Source organism: Helicoverpa zea, chromosome 20, assembly GCF_022581195.2.
Source record: "Helicoverpa zea isolate HzStark_Cry1AcR chromosome 20, ilHelZeax1.1, whole genome shotgun sequence".
Lineage (NCBI taxonomy): Eukaryota > Metazoa > Arthropoda > Insecta > Lepidoptera > Noctuidae > Helicoverpa > Helicoverpa zea.
Genome location: NC_061471.1, coordinates 2198010 through 2221158, shown reverse-complemented (window position 1 = coordinate 2221158; position 23149 = coordinate 2198010). Strand labels below are relative to the sequence as shown.

The 23149-nt window shown below is 34.3% G+C and overlaps 2 protein-coding genes across 2 annotated transcripts; both read right to left on the bottom strand.

Annotated features, from left to right (window-relative positions):
• Positions 1-201: 201 nt before the first annotated feature.
• On the bottom strand, positions 202-3159 carry LOC124639921 (zinc carboxypeptidase-like). The gene is made up of 6 exons (XM_047177424.1): positions 2725-3159; positions 2141-2531; positions 1974-2058; positions 1625-1827; positions 843-927; positions 202-526 (listed from the first exon to the last, which is right to left on the bottom strand). Exons 1-6 carry the CDS (start codon positions 3012-3014, stop codon positions 261-263), a joined length of 1320 nt encoding a protein of 439 aa, XP_047033380.1. The 5' UTR covers positions 3015-3159; the 3' UTR covers positions 202-260.
• Positions 3160-4128: 969 nt separating this feature from the next.
• On the bottom strand, positions 4129-13162 carry LOC124640296. Its single transcript, XM_047178008.1, has 13 exons — positions 12775-13162; positions 12141-12304; positions 11498-11724; positions 11132-11219; positions 10735-10937; positions 10500-10584; positions 9999-10188; positions 8784-9113; positions 7930-8320; positions 7517-7601; positions 6328-6530; positions 4914-4998; positions 4129-4554 (listed from the first exon to the last, which is right to left on the bottom strand). Exons 1-13 carry the CDS (start codon positions 13056-13058, stop codon positions 4289-4291), a joined length of 2601 nt encoding a protein of 866 aa, XP_047033964.1. The 5' UTR covers positions 13059-13162; the 3' UTR covers positions 4129-4288.
• Positions 13163-23149: the final 9987 nt, after the last annotated feature.

Below are 23149 nucleotides of genomic sequence, written 5' to 3'. Positions count from 1 at the left end.
TTAAAACTTAGATGGGTTGGTTAATGTGGTCTACGGTTTAGATGGTTTTTTGTGCGAAGTTTGTGTTCTGAAGTGAAGTCTAAAATAGCAGACTAATTTATCCATTTAAACTACATAGCATCCATAGTCATGCAATTTTATATAACTATGTACCTGAGTTTAATGTACTACTATTTTGTATTCCCCAATAAAACCAAAAAGACAAAAGAAAACCGCTTTTATTTACCAACAAAAAAAAAACATACTTTGTACAAAATAAATTAGTCTTGCAATAACTTAGCTAACAAAGCCATAAAGATTAAAACCACAGAAGAATGAACAATATTGCCACTGCTCATGTACCCAAATCTCCTAGCCTGCAATATAAGTTCCAGTACCGAGTCCATGACTTCTAAGTTATTCGGTAGAATCTGGTCTTCTGGTAGAATGAACCCGTGGGTGCCGTTATCTCGAAGCTCGTAGCAGTAGACTAGAGGAACTTTGAGTCGTTCTTTTACCCAGTCTACGCTGCCGCCGGATGCGTGGTCTGAAAAGGGCAGCAAAGAAATTAGGCATAAGGCTCATTTAATTCAAGCTGTTATCCATGATTTTGCCGACATCTAGAAAGAACTTCTCGGAAAATTCTATAGAATTAATTGACAGATGAGTTATCTGATTAGTACTGAAATAATTTCATAAATCGTATCTGTAGTTTCTGAGATAAGGACGTTTAACCAAATAAACATACTCTTCACTTTTGTTAAACTGTTCACTGTTGTTTCGTTTATTGTCAATAAATATTATTCGATAAGTACCAAAATAATTAACAGAACGATTACTCAAAATCCTGTTAAAATACTTACAGATAGCTTCAGCGATGTTTCCAGTTTCATATCTAGTACCATATCTGACCGACAAAGCACCCATAGCACGCCTACCAATCTTCATCTGAAAAAAAAAGTGTCAAACAAACTTAGCTTTATCAGTGACTGTCTGTCTGTTTGCGATATCCTCATTTACTAAAGCACTGACTTTCATTAGTCTTCCTCCAATGGTTGTGGAATTCATGGCAAAAGTTATTTTCAATATAAATTGGAATTTATGATTATTGAACATATTTTCCATCACGCGATTACATAAAAATCCAATATGTGAATTGCATTTAGGTAAAACCAGTACATCAAGATAACACCAATCTTCAGGCGCCTGATTACCCTAAATACTGCCGTTTGTCATCATTATCGTATTATATCCAAAATTCCATAATATGGATTTTAGAAAACCGTTTAACGTTTCCCCATTTAATCATCATCATCACACTACACGACATAACAATTTGATTCTTTCATGTTTCTAATGGCACGATAAACTGTAAGTCCCGGCTATCATATGAACATCTTCGGCAGTCGTTATGAGTAGTCAGAAGTACGTCTGAAAACCAGTCTTAGCTAGAGGTATTGGGTTGCCAGGGTAACTGGGCTGAGGAGGTCAGATAGGCAGTCGCTCCTTGTAAATCATTAGCTCTCAGCTGCATTCGGGTAGACTAGAAGCTGAGCTATAAATAATTGGGAAATGGCTAGGCAGATGATCATTCATCATCGTCACCACGATCACGAATAAGGATGTAGCTAAGTTGAAAACTTACAGCATCTTCATAGTTAGCCAAAGGCTCAGTCGTATTTCCAAAAGGCAACATCAACAGCTGACTGTACGAGTGGAAGGACAGATACATATCAATCTTGTCTCCAATTGATTCTATGAACGTTGATAGAGATCTGGTCTCCGGCTCTGAGAATGGTCCAAGACCTGCATAGGTATCTAGTGCTGGATTGCTGCTTGCACCAACAACTGTTGACAGAGATAACATTAAGATTATAAATAGGTAGCTTTTCTACCGCAAATTAGATCAGGGTCTAGAAGATAAGACTAAATATGATGAGGTTCATAATGTTCAAAATAATTTTTATGTTTGACATGGTAACTATGTAACTTACCAAGCCAGTTATTATTCCAGTTTCTGTTCAAATCGATACCGACATGGTTGCCAACCGGTCTTCTATTTTTGCGCCACATCCTATTCTGAAAATGAACGTATTTGTCAAACATCAACACACAAATCAAATAAAATCACTCCAGTATCTAGAAGGCTAAAATATTTTACCACTGTATGAGTCCAAATATAGCCGTCAGGATTAGTTACTGGGAAGATATACCAATCGAAATCCCTAGCTGCAGCAATTGTTTCTTCATCATTACTAGTAAGAAGCTCATTAGTGATAAAGTTAACTGTAGCTGGTGATATCCATTCCCTTGAGTGGATTCCTCCTTCCAAGAAGATTATTCTTCTGCCTTCACCGTGCGATATTTTCAAGCCTTTGATTTCACGGCCTTCGTAAGTCGTACCACCTTTTATAATTGTTACTATACTTGGGTAAGATATAGCTAGATCATCGATCCAGTGATTGATGTCATCTAAGTCGTAGTAGGAATTCCATGTCATGCTTCTGAGGTTTCTTCTGGTATAAGTTTTGACTGGTTCTCTGTCTATTGCTCTAGAAAATGATAGACCTAATTAACTTCGAGATTGGCTCAACTGGTAGATTATTGTTGATCAATTCCCCCTATCAACACTTTTTCATTGTTCGAAAACTTATTTAGATCAAAATTATCAATAAATTGTTGTTTTAGTCTATTTTAGTTTGAGATTATAAATATATAAAAATACTGATCGTCCGTCATACTTACTCTTGAATATTGGGATTAGATATAACAAACTCCACATTGTAAGCCTTTAATAGACTTTCAAATTCACTTTTATGTTCAGGACTGGACAAAACATCTACATTATTGACCAAAGCACTAGGTTCTGTCCAGAAATCGAACCTAGGATCACTGTCCTGTAAACCTCGAAGTAGCTGAACTTGATTCTCATTTTTTGGAAAAACTCTGTACAAGGTGTAGTTATCAAAACGAATTTTGTCACTAAAAATACTCGGTAAGGTTAAAACTAAACATAAAAATAGTAACTTCAACATTTTTGAAAAAAAATAATGTCTCAAATTCGAGACGTCCAATTGTTTGCTTTAGAGTAGACCGCACTAATAAATAATAACTTATCAAGTAAACGTGAATTAACGCTCAATAAGATAAACACGTTTATAACACTATTTGAAAAGTTGATATCGAAATACCGCTTATAATTGATCTTGTACGTAAATCCATTGTTGATAGCAATATAGATATCAAAATTATCTTTCCCAATTATAATTTATTAGATACTCGAAAAATGATTGCAATGCATACCTGTCTACCTTTGCGTCATGCATGATATACTTAACATCTAATCATAATGGGGTTAGTGATACTCCGTAACTGTGTCAACTTCAAGTATATTTACCATTTAATTTAACCTTTCTAGTGAAATTCCATTGTTAGTATCTTCATTATCTAGACTTTTGAAATTAATATTACTTGCTTTTGTAATATTGACTATGCATACGAGACATACCCTGCATATGAGTTGCAGTTCATTGATTATTAATTGACTTATCTTCTATGATCTTTCAAACGAGTCTTGCTAGTAGTTTTAGATACATGTAATATACAAACTTGCAAATTTTCCTTATTATGTCTAGAATTGAAATCGGTACAGTTCTGATAATCACAATTTTCATAATCTCCAGACATGATATCTTTTGAAGGCGATATAACATCGGACTGTTTTATAGCATCCATAAAACAAAGGTAATAAAATCCATAGTCACATGTTATATTCGAAATAACGCACAGAATAATAGGTTATTTCATGTTTTGAGTTATTTATTGGGTAAGTGACCCATCTTTCATCACGGCCAGTGTGAATCCTAGGACGTCGGGAAGTAAGACCAGACATGCGTAATTATTCTTGTTTATAGAGGTTCCAATCTTTGCGGTGCTAATTAAACAAATGTCGTGTTTATTATTTGCTAGCTTATTAACGAAGCTATGGGAAATCTGACGATATAGGTGTCAGTTCCAATCAATGATAAAGTATCCTAATCACACTGCAGGATAATGATGATGATGATGAATATAGTCTTGGTTTCAGATATTATCCGATTACTCGTCCACATGTTTTAACGTCACTTCTTTTGTCATTAAACGAAACAATTAAACAACAAAACTTTAATTAATAAAAACAAATCAACATCAAAAACAAAGTATCCAGTAGATTCCACACGAATTAATCCGGGTATTTTTATACATGCTGCGAAAACCCCAAATAAGAAATTTCAAAAAGTGCAACGAAATGATAGCCTTAAAGTTCCATTTAAAAGAACAATTTCACAATCACAGCCAAATAAAGAAGAACAGAAAGTTTCAAAGCAGTGGCGTTACTAGCTTTCATGTAACCAAATCTCTTGGCTTGCCACACCATCTCAATAATAGAATCCATGGTTTCTTCTCCAGTTGGTAAGATCTGGTCTGGTGGGAGTAGGTGGCCGTAGACGCCTCGGTCCCGAAGCTCGTAGCAATATGATAGAGGGATTTTCAGACGTTCCTTTACCCAGTCTACGCTGGTTCCTGCTGCGAAGTCTGTGGGTAATAAGTCTTTTAAGAGAGGTAAGGTCATATCACACCATCCTTTTCATACAATTTCCTATAAATATTATGAACGTAAAAGTGTGAAAGGATGGATGTATAGATATTTTATTCTTATTTCACGCAAAAACTCTAATTTTATTCAAACTCTACTTGAGAATGATTTCCTCTGGACAGTTCAAATTATATCTACAATGTCTAGTAGTATCATACCTATATGTGCTTGTTGTTTCTTTGGAGATAAAGCCATGGGAACGGCTAATTATTAATAACCGTGAACATGATAATCTTTTTCAGCTTCACGATATCACAATAGATTACAGTAAGTAATCTCAGCGGCCTTTATTACTTACATATAGCTTCAGCAATATTGCCTATAGTGTACTGCGTTCCATGTCTGAACGCCAATGCTCCCAAAGCACGTCTACCAATCTTCATCTGAAACATCAAATAAATTAGTATTAACAAGGCCAAAGTTCACCGACAACATAATCGTTTATTTTCTTGAAACTATTGTTTACTATAAATTGGTATATAGTAAGCAATAGTTTTAAGAAAATTACGTTCAATTTATAACTATGTCTATAGGTACGTTGTTTACGCCAAAACTACGTGACCGACTCAAACGGCATTTGGTACATAGATAGCCTAAAACCCGATAAAGGACATGGGCTACTTTTTATCCAGGTAAAACCGCAGTTAACAATTAGTTGGGAATAAAAATTAAAATTCATCTCATACCTACTGAAGTCAATACCACTTTACAGTAAAACTTATTGCTACATATATTAATCTCATTTTCACAAAATATAGATATTCCATTGTCACACGATATTGCCATTTCAGATGTATTTCTGAGAATCAGAATGCAATTTATAACTGATTCTGTATTCAAGAATATATCCATAGAGTGTATCAATGTAACCTAGATTTTCAAATGGAATCTCTTTTGTGTGTCAAACAGTGTAAATAACTGATTTTTAAGGCGTGGAAACCGCTGGTTACTATAATAAATGGCGTCCACGGCCGATTTCGGCCACGGCGGCTGTTCTCATATAAGGAGATCAGCCAGAAGCGCAGGACATATTATTAGTGCACGAGCATTTGCGCAGACATCACTATCCCTTCACTCTCATAACCCGATGGGACGGCAATCCGACACGACCGGAAATCAGGCGCAGGACCGACATTAACGTGCTCTCCGATGCACGGGACAATAATATTAGCTTAGACTCTTAAAAAAATATATTGCAATATGTTATAGAGATCTTTAAATATAAATTCTAAAACCAACACACATTTGACAAAATGTAGTAACCATAGCCAGATTTCAAAATATAAGTCTCTAAAATGAAGCTTAGTAGTTACGCATTTGTAATAATGCGATAGAAAATAATACATTTAGAAAACTTTGTATTTACTTACCTATTATACAAATACCCATAATTACCCATTGTTTTTCAAGGTATAGATACTGTATAATCATCGGTACGAATCTTGAGCGCTGATCTTCACCTGCGCAGAAGTGATTCATTAGCAAAGAACCAATCCCGAGTGACGGCTATGACGCGATAAGCTGCGGGCCAATCACCGCTTTACCTCGCCCCGCGCCTCACTTCATACCACAAAAGGGACCAAATAAATAACTTCTGCGCAGGTGAAGGTCAGCGCTCAAGATTCATGCCGATGATTATAGCTGACGATGAGAAGAAGTAAAATAAAATAAACATACACTTATTTTAATTCTAAAATAGGTACTTTACTTACAGCATCATAATAATTAGCCAACGGTTCAGTAGTGTTTCCGAACGGCAGCAAAAGAATTTGTCCCGAAGAGTGGAAAGATAAATACAGGTCTATTTTATCGGCCATATTCGCTATGTATGTGGCTAAAGTTCTGGTTTCCATCTCAGAAAATGGGCCAGGACCGGCGTAAGTGTTGCTGGCAGGATTTGAGCTGGCTCCTATCACTATAAAAGTAAAAAATCATGTTATGATTAAAAAAATATAATTAATTTACAAGAACAAATTCAGTTAGACCTATATAATTACAAAAATATCTTAAATAATAAACTTATTCTGATATATTTTTTGACGTTAAATATATTTAATTGAATGTAAGAGGTTACTGTTTGTACATCATCAAAGGGTAATACATACTGGACATTTATTTTCCTATAACACTTGTACCTAGTACCTATGCTCACGAATAAAAGAATTGAATTGAAAAATAAACATTATCTTTGTAATATTTCTTCTACCTAAGACATCTTTCAATTTTCTGAAGTAAAAACGTACAAAAAAATTAGCAAATATTTTTTCCACAATACAAAAAAAAAACCACAACCATTAAACCTAAAAATAAAACAAATAATTTCTTCAATCAATTTCTAAGGCACGCACGTTGGATCGTATCTTCGATAGATGGCGTTGGCATCGAGTTAGAAGTCGCTATGGTTTCGTTACGGCGGAAGGTGTAACATCGCCGCGAACATTGTTCGTGTCAGCCCAAATTGCTTATGGCTAGCATATCGCATTTTTTATATTAAATTTTTGAATAGTTATTCGCACGAAAGTGTCGATAGCTATTTTGACACTGGATAAGATCTAAATAATTTTTGATTAATACATTTATGAGGTTTAAAGTAAAGAATATTAGTAGGTTGAAGTCGAACTTTGTTTGTTGTTGGTAATTTTCTAGAATATTTCGTGGCAGTTTTTGAGATATCTTATTTGTTACTTAGAGTAAAGGTTACCGTAGTATGTTTTTTGTTTTATTAACATAATACCTTCATAGAGAATGTTGTCACATTTTTTTTGTAAGTACCTATCTGATTACATTTCATCCTTAGTTGGCACCTAAGCTTTTGTTCACGGTGTACAATCGTCCAATTTATTTTTTAGGTACTAAACTTTTTCTTCAATTTTACATACCTAATTAAAGAAAAATACTCACCTAACCAATTATCATTCCAGTTTCTATTGAGGTCTACACCGTATTCGTCACCGAATTTACGTCTGTTCTTACGCCATAGCCTGTACTGAAAATTATCAAAACTTCCATTATTATAAAAATATTGCACAATATTGAGAAGACCTATGTGCTATAATTTAGGTGATTAAGTTATTTTTGAAAATACCATCAACACTTTGAAAAAAATCTGCGTACTCTAGTCAAAAATATGTAGTAAAGTAAAAATATTTTTGACCTATAGCGATAGTTTGAGTGCGTAGCTAACCATTGTTTATTCACTGACAAAATTGATGGAAAATACCATTTTGGTAGACCTAACATGAAACTCATTTGTCAAACACATGCAATGCGCTCTAGGCTAGCTTGTATTAAAAAACATTAATAATATTACTTACTCCAACATGCGTCCAAATATAACCATCAGGATTGGTCACAGGAAAGATATACCAATCAAACTCATGCGCAGCAGCCTTAGTTTCCTCATCATTGCTATACAGAAGCTGATTAATGACATAATTAGCTGTAGCTGGTGCAATCCATTCCCTAGCATGGATGCCACTTTCTATAAAAACGGCTCTACGACCAGGCCCATGGGAAATCTTAACTCCTTTGATAATACGGCCTTCATGGGATGTTCCACCGACTATAGTTGAAACTACGTCAGGAAATGCTTTAGCGAGATCATCAAGCCAATCGTTTATGTCTTCTAAAGTATAATAGTCATCCCATTCCATGGTTTTGACATTGCTCCTTGTGTAGCGTTTTTTCTTTTCTTTGTCTATCAATCTGGAAAGATCGGCGGTTTTTGGTGTAGTCATTGAAGTGAGCAATCAGATTGATATCATTATTGTCTGACCTTCGCAGGAATTTAGGGCAATTGTCAGTCTCAAGGAGTAGTATAATATCGATTAAATATTTAAATGACTTGCAAATAATGAAACCGAATTTATTTTTTCCTTAATTAAACTAATGAGTCAGACTTACGCACAAACAGTATATGAAAATATTACAAATAGAATAAAGCACTCGGCAATTGTGCACCGGATTCTAGTCCCGTGCGGTTCAAATATTTATTTTATTAGAATAAAAAACTGGTGAAATATACATGCGTCACATACCCACCCGCTGTAACTTAATTTTATGCAAATTCTGTACAAACATTGTCAAACTAACCGTATTGTTTCGTACATTTTTTATTCATAGTCATTTTTTCGCTTCAAAAAATCAGAATATAAAACTCTGTACTTACTCTTGAATGTTTGGCAGAGTAATTACGAAATCAATTCCTTGCGCTGCCAAAAATCCTTCAAGATCATTCTTTAATTCAGGCTTAGACAAAACATTTATGTAATCAGCAGTCGGTACTGGATCATCCCAAAAATCAAAATCAGCTCCAGAATTTTGCAAATCTTCAAGTATTTTAATTTCTTCCAAATTTTTCGGTAGAACTTTGTATAAAGTATAATTATCAAATCGGAAAGGTTCACTAGCTACACTTAATATTAAAATTGAAATTATTGGAATTATTTTTAACGACATTTTTTGGATGTCCACCGGACCAGCAACTGTACAGAGTAAAATATGGAGTTAGACAGTAAAACTATATGATGTTGTTAAGCATTATAATGGTAGTAAAATTTTATGAGTGTGATATTAGTAATAGATAAAGTATGGGATCATAAATTTGATCAGATCGTAATGTAGGTATCTGATATGAATCTCAGACTTGCTTAGCCACTGAATACTGTATCTATTTTGAAATGCGAAGAACTACATACATAGTTTAAATTCTATTAAATGATTCTTCTAGTCTTAGGTCCTGCGGGAGACAGTAACAGATTTGTACTGTCTCAATGGTATTCCATTATTTTGCCCTTGCAATCCAGGGACACTTTTGAAAAATACAGCCAATCTGGAAAACCTCAGGAATTCTATGAACAGTTTACAGTAGCCAAAGTAAACAAAATTTCCCATAAATGTATTAGCTCGTTTACCTTATCTTAATATATCTTTATTGCGAGATCTTTTAACTAGCGTTATATTGCGGTCAATTTGATAACCAATTCCTTATCAGAATTTTATGCAATGTTTGTGTATTGCGCTATATATTTCAACGAGTTTGTTTTTGGGAATTAAATATTGATTAGTCTGTGTAAAATGTTTGGTTTTCTCAAACAGTTAAGTGCAATCTCCAAGGCCTAAGTTCACCAACAACATACCTAGACATCAGTTTTCTTTTCATGATACCTAGACATACATTTTTATCATCAATATTCGTATATACACAGTTGTTACAAGTACACAGTTGTTTAAAGAAAAACGATTTACTATGTCGTGAGTGAAACTGGGCATTAAACAAAAGAAGTAGATAGTGTCAAATAGGTCAAGTTGCTATTTTAAGATTTAAAAGAAAAACAAAAGAATATCATAAAAACAGATTTTATTAACAACAAACCACATTTACAGAACATTAATGAACTTAGCTTCTCTAATGATAGCTAGGAGAGAGTCCAGGGTCTCTTCAGCAGTAGGTGTGATCTGGTTGACAGGCAAGGAGAAACCAGAGTTGCCGGTATCCCTGAGCATGTAAGTAGCAGCGATGCGTGGCCTGTAGCGGTATTTCACCCAGTCTGTTATGGATCCTGTTGCACCATCTGAAAGAGAAGAAGAGGATTTGAGTGAAGGAGTAGAAAAGAGGGAAGATTGGTAGGAAAAATGACTTTGAGCTAAGGATTCATTGAGTGCTTTTGACCTTGGATTACACCTAGACCTAGACCAGAAAGGCCTACTTTCTGAAATATGCAATGAATACTCGTGATAAAACTGCCAAGTCTGCAGCAGCCACGAGATCAATTAGATCAATCTAAACTACCTTACAGAACAATAAGTTGTGTTTTTGTAAGATTTCATATTATTTTGTCTAGACACGGAAAGGATAGTTAATATAACTTTATTATTATCTTACCATGCACGGCTCTTGAGGTTCCAACAAGATATTGTGTGTTGTAGCGAACTGCTAACGAGCCCATTGCTCGTCTGCCGATAGTTACCTGTAAAAGACGTTAAACATAGTTATCTAAATAATAATGCAAACGTTTTGGGTAATGTTTTACTCTGACTTTGCTCTCACTAGACTTTGAAGACGTAAGTAATGTGTATTGAACATAAAGACTCAAAATAATAGGTCAAATAAAACTCACCATTTCATTATAATTGTAAATTGGATCATTGGAGTGCGCAAAAGGAATGAGGAACCGTTGTCCAAAAGACCGGAACGATAGAAAAGCAGTGAGCTTCGAACTGACACTATCAATGAAATTGGATAACTGTCTGGTCTCTGGCTCAGAAAAAGGTCCTTCACCAATAAAGTTGGATGCTGAAGGTGAGTGACTGCCGCCGCTCACTGAAAACAAAAATAGATTTATAACAGAGATCTTACAAGTATAGAAAAAAAAACATCGTATTGAACCGCAAGATTTCATAATATGGCAAACTGCTTTTGGAGTATGTTTTATTCTATTTTTCTTCATTATATAAAGTTCTTCTACCTAGAATCAAATTGTATATACCATTAATGTTGTGCATTTTATGTCTTACCTCCCCATTGAGAATTCCAGTTTTTGGACAAATCTACTCCAATGACGCCAGTACTGATTGGCCTTCTATTTTTCATCCAAAGTCTTACCTATAGAAATGAGTAACAAAACGTTAATTATACTAATTAATATGCCGAATTTAAACTGTACTGTTTAAAAATTTTTAAGCGTGAAAGTTTAGCAAAAATCTAATTTTCATCTTTTTATGGAATTAAGTAAGCCTCCTTGGGACGCTGACGAAATCTAGTTGATACCAAATCTTAGTAAAAGTGTAGGCAATAGTGTCCATTGTCCTTGTTTCAATTGTCATATTTTAAAGAAAGCTGGTTAGAAGATACTGCAAAACAACCAACCAAATAAAACCTACCGAATCTTGAGAGAATTGGAAGCCATCAGGATTGGTGAGCGGAAAGATGTACCAGGTAAAGTCTTCGGCTGCAGCTTTAATCTCAGGGTCATTGCTGAAGATCAGCTCGTTGGCAATGTAAGTCAAGATGACGGGAGAGAGCCAATCAGCGCCAAGCTCTCCGGCTTGCAAGAAGAATACTCGGTCACCAGAGCCGCAAGATATTTTGATTCCAGTGATGTTTCTGCCTAGAAAGTAATATGTATGGTTAATTAAAGCTTGTCTTATTGTTAAGCGGCTTTCTTCCTCAATGCGACATTGAGATATTTTACATGCATAGTTCTTCGCAATATTATAAGGAAAATAGAACGATAAAACTGATTTCTAATTAGTAATGGTAACACAAGAATATGGCAATGAACTATTATTATAGCACTTACATTATATAGGCAAAAGTTTTTGAGTTGGTGTATTTGTTATTTTTTCACACACAAATGGTTGAATGGATTTCAATGAAACTTGTCAGTAATAAAGCTTTTATATATATATCAGAATAGCCTACAGTACTTTTTGTCCGGTAATTGTTCCCTCAGAGAGCGGGTGAGACCGTTGGAGGATAGATAAGATATGTGCCAAATGTTTTTTGAATAAATTAAAAAAATACCTTCATGAGTTTGTCCAATTGTAACAACACTGACAATATTACTATTGTTCCTTTCTAAATCGGAGAACCATCCATATATTTCATCAATTGTTTGGTAGTTGGTCCAGTACAATCCTTCTCTAGTATCACGCTTTCTTCTGCTATAGAGTTGGGCATCAAATGCTCTGAAAATATTAATATGAAACTCATAATAAAGTCGGTAGGTACTCGGTCGTTACTAAAAAATACATGGATTCAAGAGGACACATAGCTTGTATTCAACAAACAAATTGAAATTATGAAAATCTGTTTACATCTCGCATTTTTTTAGTTTCAGAAGATGTCAAAGTGCCAAAACTTTATAATTGGAAATGTGAATATTATTCATAAGTAAGGTGTATAAGTAGATCTGAAAATAACAAATTCAATAAGCTAACTTAACAACGTGAAAAACATCGACATTGTAAATGCGATTTCTGCCTGTCTGTCAGGCTTTCAAGCTAAAACTTCAGGACAGATTCAAATGAAATTTAAAACATTGATAGTACAGAAATTGGGAAAAAACATATGCTATTTTTATCTGAGTGAAGACAATAGCTCACCTTTAGGACAAAACAATGCAACGATAACTCACTAAACGCATAATTATACTTACTCTTGTAAATTGTTTAATGTCATCTCAGAGTAAATACTGCGTTTCTTCAAAGAATGTTCTAGCTCTTCTTTCAATTCAGGTGGAGAAACTAAGCTCACATATTCTCCAACATGACTAGGGGCCTTCCAGAAGTCATATTCTTCATTCTTCTCATACAAGTCCTTTAGGAACTTTAATTGTTCCTCAGTTTCGGGATTCACTTTGTATAACGCATAGTTGTCATATCTCACTTTTTCTGCACTAATTATAGCTAAAACACTTAACAAAATTAGCTCTAAAATCATTTTTAATTCCTACCTATTCACATTAGAAGTCAACTGAAAGAATTTCAATTACAAATTATGTATTTATCATCAACGCATTTAATTCTGTTATCCCTACATTTGAAATTAATGTCTAATGCTACAGCAGAAAAGTTCAATTTACTTTGACCACTTTGTAAATTAATGCCATCGATAATGTATGCCTAAATATCTTATCGAAGTTGGTCGTTTAATCGTTTGTAAAATGATATAATTTATCTGATTAGCATCGATATCGTTAATAAGTGACGACACTCGAGATAAAATTCTCAAATAGTTTCAAACAAATGAATTAAAGATGTCATGGTAATTAGAATTAATAAGAATCAACCAAAGTTTTTAGTTAGGTTAACAATCCTATATTAGCTCTCTAAAATCAGTTTTTCATGCAGATAATTCAAAGCTTAGTACAGGAATGAACGGCAATCTGAAATAGAATCTAGTAAGATCATTTTCCAACACATTAGCTCATCTATCAGCTCAACACCTACAAACGCTATTCCCTTTAAACACAATATTCCATTACCATCTTACCTCAGCTTATTAAACTCCTATACAACTGCAGTCTCAACTTAATTACCATCCAAACAGCAAGACTCACATTTATTTACTCCAAAATTAACACTTCATAAAGTAATACGACAAAGTTGCAGACGGGCGACTACATGGCGTGGTCATAGCTAATTGTGATTAATAGTTCCTCCGTTGTAGACGTCATTTGTCTTCGAGCGTCGCTGGCCAGTTCACTTTCTACTACAAGTTTTCAAGGTGCAGACGGGCGACTAAATGACGTTTTGTAAATGAGAATTTAAATTGTTCGGATTTGTCTTTGGGTGGTTTTGAAAAATGGTGCGGTCTTTTGGGAGTAAGGTGTTTTTTGGAGATGGGTTTTATTACGTTTTCAGATGATTTATTAGAGGTCATTATAGAGGATTATGCTCAAGGCTACAGTAACATACAAACATGCCAAATCGCAATAAAATGATAATTAACTTAAAATAACTAACCAAATGAAACACAGTGTTCTTATATGTACCTACATAGAACTATGTACTATAAAGGTTAAAACTCAATAATTTAGTGCTTAATACGATAATAATTTACAAAGATTTCAAATGATTATTTAAAACCAGCTAAATTCTAACAAGTCAGATAAATGTCTATCTATGAGGGTACCTCAATATCTGACTTAAAAGTTGCTTCAAATTCCTTTGAACTTTTGCCTACAGTCTTTTCTAAATCTTTCACAGCAATACTGATCTAAATTCAAGATAAGTATAGAATACTGTTCTCGCTCGTCTACCCACACAACCACAACGAAGTTAAATCCACCGCTTAAACCGCATAATTATTGCACGCTCGATCCGTCGGTTGAAACTGAAGTAATGTGTTTTGTACACGAAGCAAATGAACTAAAACCCGTTTTAGAACCGAATTAAACATCACTATATAATTCTGCGGTTGCTGTTGTAATAATTCTGGGCTGTAACACCTACGTACTAAGAGACTTTAATGAACTGGAGACGCCATGTGCCATGAGCACTAATCTCTATACGAAAATATCCGGCAAATTACTTGCAGGCGGCTAGGGAGGTAAGGCAAAAAATAGTGATAGCCCATTCGTACATTTGTAATCACATTGTTACATTCTGACCTGACAACACTGACCAATTCAAACATAAACTTACCGCACACTTGAACATACTTCATAGTAAGAGCAGTGCTCTTATATCTTTGGTATAGGGCCTTTCCCTAAGATTCAATGGCATTGGCGTCTCCTGTAGGTTTATGCTCTAAGCCTGCGTTGGATTGTGGGTAGATTGCGTTAACTCGTTGCGAAATGGAATGAAATCATGCTCTTTAAAGTGACTATTTACATTTACACGTGTTTGAGCTACATTGTCGTCTAAATCTAAATTTGGTTCTACATCATCAAAGGCTTCTAGCATTTCTCTTCAATATCAAATTCCTGTAACAGAGTCTAGAATCACTGAAACTTTATTAAACTTTGCGACTGTATTTGTAGTCATTATTTTCTGAATAAACTTGGAAGAGTATATTTGGAAACAATCTCAGGATTTCGACTTTTAAATTGTATTTTCTTTACTTTTTATATTTCGTAGAATCAGTCCTACAAATGGTTTTGGTGAATTTTATCTAGACACACGGCAGTGTGTCCGCCAAGTTCGAGCAAAAAAAGCGACACACCGGCCGTGGGTTATATTACACGAACCATTTCGGGCCAAATTCTACCCCCCTATAACTCAAAATCTATTTTATTTACGCATATCAAATTTCTAGTATCTGTTGAGATCCCCTCACTTATCTAAAATACAAAATTTCATTAATATATCTTTTGTAGGTCTTGAAATATTGACGTCAGAAAATCGCTATTTTTACTATACACTCACTGACTGACTGACTGACTCACTCATCAAAAACCTAGACCACTTCCAATGGTCGTATTGACTTGAAATTTGGCATGGAGGTAGATCTTTATGTCAAGGTAAAGGGAAAAATCTGAAAATGGCCAAGTGTGAGTCAGTTTCAAAATAATGAAGGTGTTTTATACCCGGTGTATACCCCTAAGGAACTAAAACGAACTAAATTTATCTATATTTATATAATATATCTTCGAATGGTCGTACCGATCTGAAATTCGTTACAAAGGTTTGTATTTAGTCAAAGTAAAGTAAAATCTGAAAACGGCCAAGTGTGAGTCACTTTCGAAAATAATGAATGTGTAACTTTGATCCACGAACATAATATATGATAACATGTCATGTCAGTCAGTTGGTAAATCAAGTCCATTTAGTTAATCTAGTTCATTTCTTTGTAAGAAGCATAGTGCATAATCAAAAATCTGAAAGATAGTATACATGAGACATTTCCTTAACTAACTTAATCATAAGAAAAAAATAAAATAAACAAACCTTACAAAAATAAATGAAATCCCACCCAAAACAAAAATGTGAAAGGTTGCCAAGTTCGATAATATGGAAATGCTTCGCCTATAAAAGAAGTGAGATCTTAATAAGTACCAAGTTCCATACAAATACCTCAGTTAAAAATAGTTACTTTTTAATGATGTTACTTGGCAAGTTTTAATAGAAAATTATATACTTGATTCATTGCGTTTAGTAGGTTTATAACAAGGTATGTGAAAACTTGCCAAGAACCATCATTAAAAAGTAACTATTTTTAACTGAGGTATGTGTATGGAACTTGGTACTTATTCAGATCTCACTTCTTTTATAGGCGAAGCATTCCCATATTATCGAACTTGGCAGTCTTTCACATTTTTGTTTTGGGTGGGTTGTAATAACTGAAAAGAAACTTGCTGGAAATGATAAATTCAAACATCAGCTTTCAGTGGAACCAAGAAAAGTGATCAGATCTTTCGAGTTCAAATCATTTGGAAAATGTGGCCCTCGAGATCTTTTAAATTCGCTTTATACAAAAATAGATTTATAATAACTATTGACATTGACTATTGTTAGATTAATTTGAAGGTACATTCTAGTCCAAATCATATTTTATTTTGTCGCACAAAGAAAATTCAAAGAATTAAATTGAAAAGATGTCATAGTTCCTAATGAGTTATTAATTTAATTGTAGCCTTTGTTATACTCAATGTCGTGACTTCAAATATTTTAAATTCAGAGCTGAAAAATAAAATTATTAGTCATGCAAAACTCGAAAATTCGAAAATATTTGAGATCGGGGCAGAAGTTGAAACTCATTATTTTTGAAGTTTCAGGTATCTACTTCAATTTAATAGTTGGTTATTTTGGATAAAGAATCGTTGAAACTGAATTAATAAATCGTAGGTTACTTGAGATATTTATTTAGAAATAAAGTTCATATTTATACAGAAAATATTATTATGTAATAAAGCAGACTCCTTTTTAATGAACTTATTTTACTTTTAAACCTATCGCTCAATTTTCAAAGTACATAAAAAGATATTGTGTATGCCCAAAACGAATTTCACATTAATTCATTGTGCTGTTAGGAATATAGATTTGTTCCATAGATAACACTAGCAAATTAGGATTCCTATAATTTTAAACAAGATAAACCTTTGCCTACCTGTTTATCAGTTTACTTATACAGCCACGTCGAAACTGTGATCACCTACTTTTGTAACCTTTTATGACTCATCTACATACTTTTCATTTATTTATTTACACATTTTCATTAAGTAATTTACCAATCTTTTTTATAGTTCTAGTATTATTTCTACATGAACTCTTAGTAAGTATCCCTAAAATAATAATTAAGTCAATCCCCCCATCTAGACAAGCTCTAATTGCAAATCTCTTGTTAGTTTTCCTTAAATAGTGTCCCTCCATATAAATTATTTAGTCTCACATTTATTTCCATCACACGCCACGTCTGAAACATGTAAAACAATGACACAAACTTGAAGTGTAAATTACATAGTACATTTATCAGGCACGTCTCTGGCTGCCACAATAATACGGTTGACTTCATGTTCTAATAATTCTCTTTGTCTTGTTCGGTCGGCGTTTGCCGTTTTTTCTTGTGGTGTAAGTTGGGAACTTTTAGTTATATTATCATCTTCATTGTCGTTATTAATAACTGCATTGGTATCTTGGACACTTACGAGTATGCCATTTCTAATCAGATTTATAGATAACTTTTAAAGTTACTGTTTTCTTTCGTTGATTTCCTTATTAGAACGTATTTAATTTTAATTTATAGGTGTATTTATGAATACATTGCATATCTTTGCCATCCTTCTACGTTAACTTCACCAATATAATACCCATCACGCTGGACAGCAACCTATCATCCGTAACCCACTGACCCCGCGCCCTCTCCCCCCTCGCAGCAAACGCCATCAGCAGTACATCACGACATGTCGTTAGGGGCAGGAGGTGGCCCAATAAATCAGGGGACATCGTCTGTGCCGTCCGCTTGCACTCACTAATGTGACTCCGTGTAATGAATGAGATCTGATCTCTGATTGTCGCTTTTTAGATTTTACAGCCTTTGTTATTTCGCGTGGTTTACTTTTGTGAAATGGTTGAAGCTGATCTGATTTTGCACAAATATCTGAAGCTGATGAATTGGTTACTTATGAATAATTACAAAAAACAAGCTGCAAAGGGCATTCATGAAATAGCTTCAGTTTCAAAATATGATCTTTGGAATCTCATTAGTCAGCTGCGGATGTTGTTGATCTTAAAATAAAACTATAAAAACTGTTTTCAGATAAAGATTTAAAAGTTGTTTGTTAGCCTCTCAGATTGCAAGCACTACAATAACCCAATTCTCCATCTGGCTCCAACAATTACAGCAGGTCAACAAACAACGTTTCATTTTTCACTGAAACATGAAAAAGCAAAAACGCCAATTTGCAAGCGAAAAACTCGCCAATATATTTCTTTAATCCAAACTCGACACACGGGGTATCAACGCGTAAAACTAATAAATCTATTAAAGCAAACAAATACAAAGTATTGGGATACCAATTAGAGCGACTGGCACATTGCCAGATGATGGCTGGATGGTGCACAATGCATAACAATTGAACGAATTAAGCGGGAGTTAGATGGATGTCCTGCGGTGGCTTCGTAAAACCTTAATGCTCTTGATAGAATGAAAAGTGCGATGCTGTTGTCCATTATGCAATGTATTGCTGTGAATGATGAGGTTCTGCATGAATTTTAATTAAATGCAAATACGCAAAAGTAAGACAACGTTCCAGTAAATTAGTTTCGCGCAACACATACGTAGACGAAATAGAAAATCTGGTGGTTTTTATTTGTGACGTCTATAACACAAAATTAAGTAATTTTAATTAATTACTAAAGAATACAGTACCAAATTACCTTCTAAACACTCTCTCGCTATTCGAGTCTTTAAGCTCGTTTTGCAAGGCAGAATCAAGTAGAAGTCTAATCTCTATTCATACTAGCAAAAGCAAAACAGGCAAAAACATGCTTTTAGTGCTAACAATATTTCGGACTGGCTGTCTGACCTAGATTCGTAGCGAAAGAAAAAACTGGCCAAGTGCGAGTCGGAATCGCACACGAAGGGTTCCGTACCATCATTTATGAAACGGACAAAAAAATCACATTTATTGTATGGAGCCCATCAAAATATTTATTTAATTCTAGTTTTCAGTATTCGTTATTATAGCGGCAATAGAAATACATCATCTGTGAACATTTCAGCTCTCCAACTATCATGAGATACAAAACAGCCTGGTGACAAACAGACGGACAGACGGACGGACAGAGGAGCGAAAACAATAGGGTCCCGTTTTACCCTTTGGGTACGAAACCCTAAAAATACATGAATGCATTTCATTTTGTGCACATCCGTGTCGCGAGAACAATATCGGCTATGTACTGATGAAAAGTTCCCGTGTCAGAAATTGCAAATTTTGCTGCTGCGAAAATTAGTTCTTCATTTTCGTCAGTTGTTTTGGTCTTCAGTTTATTTTGATGAACCTTTATGAATTTTGGTTTTGTTGTAGTTCTTTATTGTTTTTTAATAAGCTGATTTATTTAATAAAACTTATCTCTGCTATCTATATAATAAAGCTGAAGAGTTGATTTGCTTGAACGCGCTAATCTCAGGAACGAAGGGTCCACTTTGATTTTTTTTTAGCAGGACAACTTTTAAGAGATCTTCTGAAGGATCGCATAGAAGTAAAAAATATTTTCAGAGACTTCGGCAGTTGTAGCCACATTAATATCAGAATTTCGAAACAATTTTTGCTTTCCTACAATTAGATCTAGCAATATCCTCACAGATGGTGCAAAATTCATGACCTCAAAGTGGTCTCTGTTTACTCAAACTGCGGTCTTAGGCTTCTGGCTGTGTTCCAAGCCAGGATTAATTAATTGGGACACCGGGACACTTCCGTGCCGTCTTAGTGCCATTTAAGGAGTTTAATTTTTAAGTGCATTAAGACTATCCGTTCTTAGTCTTGCAGTTGTTTTTCCAAGAAGTTCGTTATTGATATTGTTGATTGATTTTGTTTTCTTTGTAAAAGGTTTTCTGAACTTTCAACACTCATTAGAAACTTTAATAACACTTAGCAGTTCACTGTCTTATTTCTAGTTTGTGAATTACTTTAAGTATCTCGGCGAAACTTCCTTTTACCATGCTACAAAGCTATTGAAGTACTTAAGTAAACATTGCATATCCTACCCAGATGAATCAACCCAATTTTGAAAATATGCGCGCGTATAATATGTTCATCTGTTTCTGATATTAAAAGGTCAATAACTTTTAAAGACTACACGCTTTTCATTCAAGAAAAAATCTGATAAAAATATTTGAACTTGCTGAACCAACTTCACCAATTAATATTTCCTATAACTTCAAAAACAATTTTAATTGAGACGCTAAAGTTAGAAATAATTAACATTTCTTCCCCTCATTAGCGTACGGTGCAACTTTGGCATTTTTCATGATTAAATCAAGTAAGTTTATTAGCCTGCTTACATAACAGGAGTTTGCTCAAAATTCGATGTTTTAAATACAAGTGAAAAAAACGTTGTAACTAAGGGCATTTATTGCTTTCTATCTTTGTTGTCGAATGTTGTTAAAGCTATTGACATGTTTTATTGGTGATCCATATGTTATGTTTCTAAGTTCATCAGATTCGTTCTAATAGTTAGTGTTTGTTCGCTCGCATACGCTAAATGTTTTGATACCACGACAAGTCAATGACGTCACTGTTTTTTGAGTTATAGGTTATATTTATCTAGGTCTAAATATAGTTCAATTTTTACATAGAAATATGCAAGATTCAACCAAGAACAAGCTTAAAAATCACAAGGGAGCAAAACTCACTGATAAAGGTCTTTACCGTTCACAAAATAAATTCCTATTCTTACACGAAATACAAAACTGGAGTAAGTAGGTTAAATAAAACGATAAACTTAATACACTACTGTACCGTTTCGAACAGCTCTATACAAAGATGTTTGGAGTGCCAGAAGGACCACTTGGGCTTTGGCAAGGATCCCGCTGTATCTTTAAATTTTCTGCTTAATCCACAGCATTTTCGAGTGATTATTAAAGTTAACGAGATTCCGTGCAGTTTTGTTTTAGCTTTGTTTCACACTGGTGAGTTTGACTAAGGCTTTTTTTTCGGATTTATTTATTTTAAAGTAGCTTACAACTCCACGTTTGGGGTATTTACAGCTTCACTCACATGGCATTATTCATACAAAATAACCATTTATTTTATCAATTTGGAGCTCACTTGGTTTACAATTGACAACACCATGCGAACAACATGGCAAACTCAACCAATAAACTGCTTTTGGTAAACAATATAAACTCCTTTAAAATGCTTTCAGTAGTTATTACTTGAAAGAGTAACTTAACACATCAAACTTTCACGTTCAGTATATCAGTAGGATGTGAAAAAATACGTACATACATAGCATCAAGAGAAATAAAACCAGAAGAAAATCTTTTAATTTCAGTTACACTCAAGGCCAAGCTAACCGACTCTTTACATCTACATTTTAAGCCGGCAATGAAATGAGGCGTGCATAAAATTAACAAAGCAAAACGTACTGGCACTTGAATTATTGTTATTGCTCATTCATTTGTTATTTTTACTTTTATGGTTGATACTGATAGGTTTGGGCACAAAAAATCTGGTTTTATGTTGATGACTTCATTGCGGAATTTTGATATATTACTGCAAATGTTAAGAGGACGAATTGGAAATTTTGGCGCCAAGGATATGATTTTTTCTCAGTAAATACAAAACGGATCAAAATACAACTTGGTTACCTGAAAGTTCATGATATAAACCTTGTTTTGTTAGAATTCAAAACATGATTAGGTAACTTTTATAACAGAGAAAAATATATCAAACATACCTCTTTTTAAAAAGAGATTCATATATTATGGGCAAACGGGACCGATTTAAGCCTCTTAACTTTTTTAGTAGTTGAGTATATACATACTCTTTAAAATTGTGGAAGGATTTTTTATCAAATTATCATTTTTAAATAATAAAATTACAAAACCATTTTGTCGCTTACGACTTTTAGTTATAAGCTAGCGCGCGTATTGTAATCCTCGCCCCGCTCAGACCCTCCGTCCCCCCTCTTGCCCCTTAGGTGAGCGTGCCGGTTATGGAATTATTGTTTACCAATTCGTCGCCTTAATCTCGCCTTTTTTGGGCTCTGCTCGTAATGGATTTATAGCTAAATAATATTATAACGCTACAAGATTGTCAACAATGATAGAAATCATTAACAGTTTCATGAAAGCAGAATATGGATAGATAGGGAAACAGAGGTAGACCAAGTAAAAGATGCATCGTATGCCTGAAAGATGAAATGAAAACATATACAAACGTGGGTCGATTATCTTGGTAGCGTGATACATATTATATTTGCTCAATCCAACGTCTTAAATCTAAGCAAAGCAAAGGCAGTATAATTAGCCAAATCATTAATAATAATAGAAATCGTATCCAAATTGAGATATAAGCAACAGTCCAATAAATAACAGTAAGCAATTAATTTCGACACAAAAGGAAATGCAACGCCCTTCAATTAACTAACTACAATCCGAATTAGACCGTATCTCAAAGCCGCAGAGTTGAAAATCGCTATTCAATAACACTATTCCTCCCACGCTGTATTAAGTTTTATAAACCACCGTCCAGCATAAGATGGACTATTGTTTCTGAGCATTTTCGAACAAGCTGCAGAATCAGTGAGAGGCCAACACAGAATGGTGGATCGTACCAAAATAAATGACACTAGATCACGTGATCTGACGATTTGTCGTGACGGCTAAACGATTATACGGATCATTACTCATATTACCACCTTTTGATAACATCATTTTGGGGTTAACATCACAGGATTCGCTACCGAATTTATTTTTTATTCCGTTCCCGGTAAAAGGATCGCGTGTTGCGTGCCTCGTCTTCTGATTACTATCGCTGCCTGATTGGATAATTTTTTACATGATATTTTTGGTGAGACATGATATGAACCTTTGTGGTTCAAAATCGATGATCACTCTTAATAACTCTTGAAGAATCGCTAAAA

Coding starts and splice junctions, on each gene's coding strand:
- LOC124639921 (XM_047177424.1), bottom strand. CDS start 3,014: ATGTTGAAGTTACTATTTTTATGTTTAGTTTTAACCTTACCGAGTATT. Junction 2,532..2,724: donor TCTAATCCCAATATTCAAGA/GTAAGTATGACG, acceptor ATCATTTTCTAG/AGCAATAGACAGAGAACCAG. Junction 2,059..2,140: donor ATATTTGGACTCATACAGTG/GTAAAATATTTT, acceptor GTTCATTTTCAG/AATAGGATGTGGCGCAAAAA.
- LOC124640296 (XM_047178008.1), bottom strand. CDS start 13,058: ATGATTTTAGAGCTAATTTTGTTAAGTGTTTTAGCTATAATTAGTGCA. Junction 12,305..12,774: donor ACATTAAACAATTTACAAGA/GTAAGTATAATT, acceptor TAATATTTTCAG/AGCATTTGATGCCCAACTCT. Junction 11,725..12,140: donor AATTGGACAAACTCATGAAG/GTATTTTTTTAA, acceptor ATTACTTTCTAG/GCAGAAACATCACTGGAATC.